The sequence below is a fragment of the Phascolarctos cinereus genome, unplaced genomic scaffold (assembly GCF_003287225.1).
Source record: "Phascolarctos cinereus isolate Bilbo 61053 unplaced genomic scaffold, phaCin_HiC Scaffold_2;HRSCAF=192, whole genome shotgun sequence".
Taxonomy (NCBI): domain Eukaryota; kingdom Metazoa; phylum Chordata; class Mammalia; order Diprotodontia; family Phascolarctidae; genus Phascolarctos; species Phascolarctos cinereus.
The window spans coordinates 296,915,096-296,921,095 of NW_027555625.1; the positions used below are offsets into that span (position 1 = coordinate 296,915,096).

Consider the following 6,000-nt stretch of genomic DNA (forward strand, 5'->3'; position numbering starts at 1 on the left):
TCAAGGCGGTTTTTCAGCTCTGTTTGTGGTCCCGACTTGATAAACCGACAGAAACTCCCTTTCCTCTCCCGGAAAAAGAAAAGGCCCCGCATGGCACAAACGGTTCTGAGCAGATGCCAAAACATGGATGCTCCCTCCCCTACACCCCTTTCCTCCTTGGCCCCAGTCTGATTAGGTCCCCGGGAAAGTTATTGAAAGCAAAATAATGGGAAAGCCTGGCCTGAATTTAGAGGAGACACTCCGAGGCCGAAGCAGTTTGGGGAACGGAGGCAAAAATGTAGTAACCGGGAGATGGAGAGAAAAAATTCCACCCGTCAAAACTAAGGCACAAAACCCGGGGTCGGCTAGTGCTGCATTTAAAGAGGTGCCTGGGACCCTGGGTAAAGGATTCTTACTTCCAGGTCGCTCCCCCCAGCGCTTCCTAAGCCAGGACCTGGGCTAAAAGCCAAGCTGGACAAGCATAAAGTGCAATAAGAAGACATCACCCCACTAACTGGAGTAAACTCAGTCCCAGCGTCCACACCTCCTTGCCCCTGCCGCTGCCTGCCCTAGAGCTCTGGCTCCTTCAGCCGCTGGGGTCTGAGTCTCTGGGAAGACGCAGATTTCTCGGAGAGGTCTCTTTGGAAGCAAGCGAGATGACCCACAGGAAGATTCACTATCCTGGGACCTCGGGTCTGGGGGCTCTCAGGTACTGCATCTTTAGGGCCACGGGAGTCGTTCCTGCTTTAGAGCCAGCAACACCTTTCGCCCAAACCTCTTGGATTCGGTTACGGCAGCCTGTATGCTGTTTAGTTATTATTATTTTTTGGGGGGGGTTTGTTGTTGTTGTTTTGTTTTGTTTCATATGAAGAAACATTTTAAAAGGAAGGACTAAGGGTCCTTTCGTGGGGCAGCCCCCAAAGGACTAGCTGAAATGCTGAAGCACCCTCTTCAGGAACGCAGGCCCAGGGTCCTACCCTGTCCCTGGGTCCAGAGCAAGAGGAAGCCTCCCACGGCCAGAGCTTGGGCACTGCAGTCCTTGGTCCGGAGCCCCGGGCTCGTCCCCATGGAGACCGGCCTGGCCACTGCAGCTATGAGCAAGCCCGGCTCGGAAAAGGGCGGGCAGGCAGCAGCGGCCCCTGAAGCCGAGGGACAAAAGGGGCCGAACCTCCCTTCCCTTTGTCTAGGGCCGGGGGCAGCTCTGAGTTGGGGAAGGAAGAGGAGGGAAACAAGACCCCAGGTCGGTGTGGGGGCGGCCGGCGGCCTCCCTGCTTCGAAGGGCGCCAGGTCTGTAGTAAACCCAACCAAACTGAACCAAACAGTCTCTGAGAGTCAGAGAATCAAGAAAATAGGGCAATTGGGCCTCTGCAAATCGGGTGGGCCCAGTACCAGTATTCCTAGGCTCCGGGCCTGAGGAAATAGCCAAGAGGGGCTCTGAGTTGCCACCATGGAGCACAGCAATGGATAAAGAATGGCCTGCACATTCTCTCCAGAGGCCCAGGGCTTGTTTTGGCCTGGGACAGGATCTTAGCCTCTGAGACCTAGAGTATCCAGGGCAGGTGAGCTCCTTGTAGAAGGAAGACCCAGGGTAACTTTTCCTTACAACTCCAAGCTTGTGAGGGTGGGAGAGAGAGCTCTATGAGAGAGTCCAGAACTGTAGGCCTAACCTTGGAGAAGCTGCTGGATTCCTAGAGGAGTTAGGATGGGCAAGCCCACAACTCTCTTGAACCCCCACCTAAGGCAAGCGAAAAGGGACTACCAAACGCTCATGGATCTTTGCTGATCAGCAAGCAGGGCCCATAAAGCATGTAGGGCCACTAGTGTTTAGTCCTGAGCCCAGGCGGGGTGGGTCAGGAAGGGTAGGACTGTAGGCTAGGATGCTAGAAGACAGTCCGTGTACCTGCACTGCCCCCATGGGGGCTCAGGGCAGTTCCCTCTGTGCCCTGCGCTAGGGCTCAAGGCTCCGGACTCCGGGCTCCGGGAATACTGACCCTAGAGTCTTCTGTCCCTGCGTGCTCTCGGCCCTGGTGGTGGCAAATGGGAGAAGAAGAGGAGAAGAAGGAAGATTAAAGAGAGAGAGAGGAGGAGGAGGAGAAGCTCTTACTGTTGGTAGTCCTGTTTGCAGTAGAGTTTCCGATCCCGGAAGTAGCAGCTGGTGGTGAGAGCTTGCTGACACGCAGCGCACTGCAAACACTCCTCGTGCCAGGACGACTCGTTCACTCGCATCAGGAAACGATCCGAGATGGGCCGCTGGCAGCCCTCGCAGACGGCGGGATGCGGGCAGTCGGAGCCTGAGGAAGGGAGACAAGAATGGGGGGAGGGGGGAGGAGGTTCCATGAGCAAGGACTGAAGGAGTGGAGGCGCGGCCAGACACGGCCTTCCCGGTGCCTCCAGCGGGTGCCAGACTCGGGGCTCTGGGAGCTTCCCGGCTGGAGCAGAGCCGGCCAGCACTGGCTTAAGGGACCAGGGCCCACCGCGAGCTCTTCAGGGATATCCCCTACCCTGACCCCTGTGCTCTTGGCCCAGCAGGCTCAGGCCCTAGTCAACATGAAGAATCTGCACATTAAAGTGGTCAAAATCCCACAGTCCCAGTTATTCAGAAGAAATGCTTTTTTTTCTTTTTTAGGGGGTGGGAGTGGGAAAAATCTCACACTGAAGAAGGAATGAATAGGTAGCATAAAGCATTAGAAATAAAATTAGGTGTTAGGAGACCTGAGTTCTAATACCAGCTCTGCCACTAACTGGCTGAGTGACCCTGGGCAAGTCAGTTGCCCTCTCTGGGCCTCGGTTTCTCCGACTATAAAATCAGGAGATTGAACGAGATGAGCCTTTACGTTTCTTTCCATCTCTAACATTCTATGGTCCTATAAACTCCAACACTAGGACCAGTGTTATCAGTCCGGTCCCTCTCCAGCAGCGGCTCAGAGTAGGGCTCATTCGGCTTCTGTCTCCAGTCAATGACACGAAACTTTGGGGGCCGCCCCTACCGCCCGCCCCCTTCCTTGCAGCTAGGGACAACTTTCAGTTCCAGAGCCCTAGTTTCAACCCATGCGGATATTAGGAGGAAATAGGGCAAGGAACGGCCCAACTGTCGATGCGGCTGTGGGATGTCCCTCTCCATCCTCTCCCCTCATCTCGTCCCTTCCCTCTGCACTCACCCAGGAGCACCCCCAAGGTGGCGGGCCCGGGGCGAAGGGCGTGTTCTTCCATCTTGATGCCGTCCAGCATCTTAGTGCAATCGGTCTGTCCACGGGGGAAGCACCTCTCCAGAGACTCGGGACCTGTTGCTATATCCATGGGGCGCAGACACGGGGCTAGCTGTGAACTCGGGGGTCCAGGAGGCTTGGTCTGCTGCTCTATTCCCCGAGACCAGGAGACAACACGCGAACCCCGGCGGGGCTCGGGCCGGGCTGCCCCGGAGGATGGGGATCAATTTCTTTTCTTTCTTTTCTAAGCGTTTAAAACGTTTCGCAGGACCCCGGAGAAGAGGCGAGAGGAGCGGCTTATTCCTCTGGGTTCTGGCCGTGGTTCCGGGACGCGGGATCTGTGCGGTGTATGTACACACACGCACACACTCACACGCACGCGCGCGCGCACACAAATATACATGCACATACACACACACATGCACACACTCCCGTCTCTTCTGTCACCTGTTTGTCAGCAAAGGCTCCCTAGCTGCGGCGGTGGCAGCAGCAGCAAGAGGAGGCGGCGAGAAAGCAGAGGAGGAAAAGAGAAGGAGAAGGAGGAGGCAGGCGAGGGGGCCCCACAGAGCTGGCCCCCGAGGGCTGAAAGTGGAGGATGCCAGGCTGTGCTGGGCTGTGCCGGGCAGGACCCGCAGTCGGGTCCTGGGCGGAGCGGGGGTGTTGGGCTCCCGGGCGCGCTCTGCACACTATTAATGTGCCATGGTGCGCCCGAGGAGCCGCTCAGTTTAGAGCTGGAGCTGGAGGCGGAGGGATACTCCCGGCCCGGGAGCCGCCTCACCCCTCCCTCAAACTTCCTGACATTTGAACTCCATTGGTGCGTCTCGTATCCCTGCGCTAGGATGAGCCGTCTTCTCCACGTCAAATAGTGCCGTCGCTGGGCGCCCCCCCAAGGGCTTGCTGGGCCTCAAGCGCGTAGCCAGCACCGTCTATGTCCCGGGCCTTGGTACTGTGGGCTCAAGCCAGCATGGACGCTCAGGGAAAATGAGAGCAAACTCTTTAAAAAGTTTTTACTGTGTCTGTGTTTAAAAATTCCTCTTCCCTTCTCTGTCCTAGCCCCACCCTCTTGGAAAATTTGGATAGGGGGAAGGAGAAGATTGAGAAAGTTTTTTCTTTCTTTCTTCTTTTTTAATAAGAAGGGGGAGGACAAAGATATGTGACTCCGAGAAAGCTCCGCGCTGGAGGACTGCGGGGAACAGGGAGTGTGTCTCCTTTGGTTCCCGGGAAGGGGACAGTGCCAGGGCAGAAGTCGCAATGTCGGGGCCAGTCTCTGGGAGGGGACCCAGGGCAGGGGAGGTAGGTGGAGGGTTTAAACCCTAGGTCCTACATGGGAGAGGGGAAGTGAGATGGACCAAAACGGCGTTGGGGTGGGGAGTGTAGGGGGAGTGAGGAGGGTAGGGGTCGGAACAGACTTGATTGAAGCTGGTTGCGGGTCTCCGGACGCGCCAACTTGTCCCAGAGACCAGAGTCCTGAGCTTTCTCTAGTTGCGTCCGGAAAAGACGGGTCTTCTTCCTCTCTTCTCTGGAGCAGCTCAGACTCCGAGGTCGCAGAGGTCCTAGTAGCTGGTGCTGGACGTAGGCTGCTGGCCTGGGATCTAGGGGTGGAAGAGAAGGAATTTCCTCACAGTCCTGCTCCACCACTAGAGAGAGTGGGGGAAAGCGGCGGGAGGAGGGAAGAGGGAGGTAATGGAGAAAGAGTACGGGGGAGACAAGGAAAGGGAGAGGGAGAAGGAAAGGATGCAGATTAACCCTGAGCTATGGCTGCGCATGTAGAGCCCACCGAGAACGTCACTCTGGGACTCAACTCAGGCTGAGAACTAGGAACCTGGCCCAGGTTGATAGAAGCCGGGCCTCGACCTCTTTTTCTCTAACTCAATTTCCTATTGAAGATATCGACTTAAGCCCTTAGAGCATTGATTGAGAGTGAAGTTCAGGTTCTGCTGACCCTCTCCCCTCTGAACAAGGAGTCTAGTCCTAAATTCTCGGGGCTGAACTAGCTGGATTTCGCTGTGGATCCCGAAGTCTAGGCGGCCAAAAAACAATGCCTGCAACACTATTGGTCCTTGATCTATTTGCCCCGTCCTTGGAGAAACAGAAACTGATTGCTCCAGGGATTGAGAGTTCTCACTGGACCTCCTAGCAATCTGAACTTTGAGTCTTAAAATCTGGTTCGACCTCTGGCACTGCCGGGGCGCGGAAGAAGCTGCCTCTCCCTTACTGGTCACAATGAATTAGTTCTAGGGATTTAGGGGAAAGCCGACCGCACTCCAGGGGCGCGGGAGTGGGGTAAAGAGCTGGGCGGATGGCAATCCGAAGACGCAGCCCAGGCCCCAGGTTGTGTGGCGAGCCCTCAGCCTGCTTCTTCGGCTTGGTTCCTGTGGGTGCTCGCCAGAGGTTGGCTGCAATTAGACGCAGGGCCGAAGGGACTGAAGCTGGGGAAAAAGGGAGGCGTATTTCTGACCCTAAGAAAGGCCAGGGGGACAGATCTAATTTGGATCCTGACTCAGCCTTGGCCAAATTCACTCCCTAAATGCTGGGAGGTCTCCACGGAGGAGCGGGGTGGGGGTGGAGGGAGGTGCGGAACCCCCCAAGCCTTTTAGAGACCAAAAACTCCCTGTGAACATATCTGGGGAGAATGTCTAAACAGTGGGTTGGGCTCTCGTGAGCCTTGGCTCTTCGAGGTCTAGGGTGGCCCTTCCAGGGAGTCGTTCTTGCCGGGCAGCGGGGAATGAAAGGTAGGCTAGTAAAGATGAAGGCAGTGGAACCGCTAGTCCTCTGCGGCACACCTATCCTGCAGGGGGCAGCGGGATATAGGCCA

The 6,000-nt window shown here is 56.4% G+C and overlaps 1 protein-coding gene across 1 annotated transcript in view; it reads right to left on the reverse strand.

The window, feature by feature from the left end:
- The window catches only part of LMX1B (LIM homeobox transcription factor 1 beta), a 181,263-nt gene extending 177,331 nt beyond the window's left edge, over positions 1 to 3,932 (reverse strand). The window contains 2 exon segments of the mRNA XM_020984945.2: positions 2,084 to 2,270; positions 3,138 to 3,932. Of these exon segments, the coding sequence (XP_020840604.1) occupies positions 2,084 to 2,270; positions 3,138 to 3,276 (326 nt within the window). The 5' untranslated portion in view covers positions 3,277 to 3,932.
- Positions 3,933 to 6,000: the final 2,068 nt, after the last annotated feature.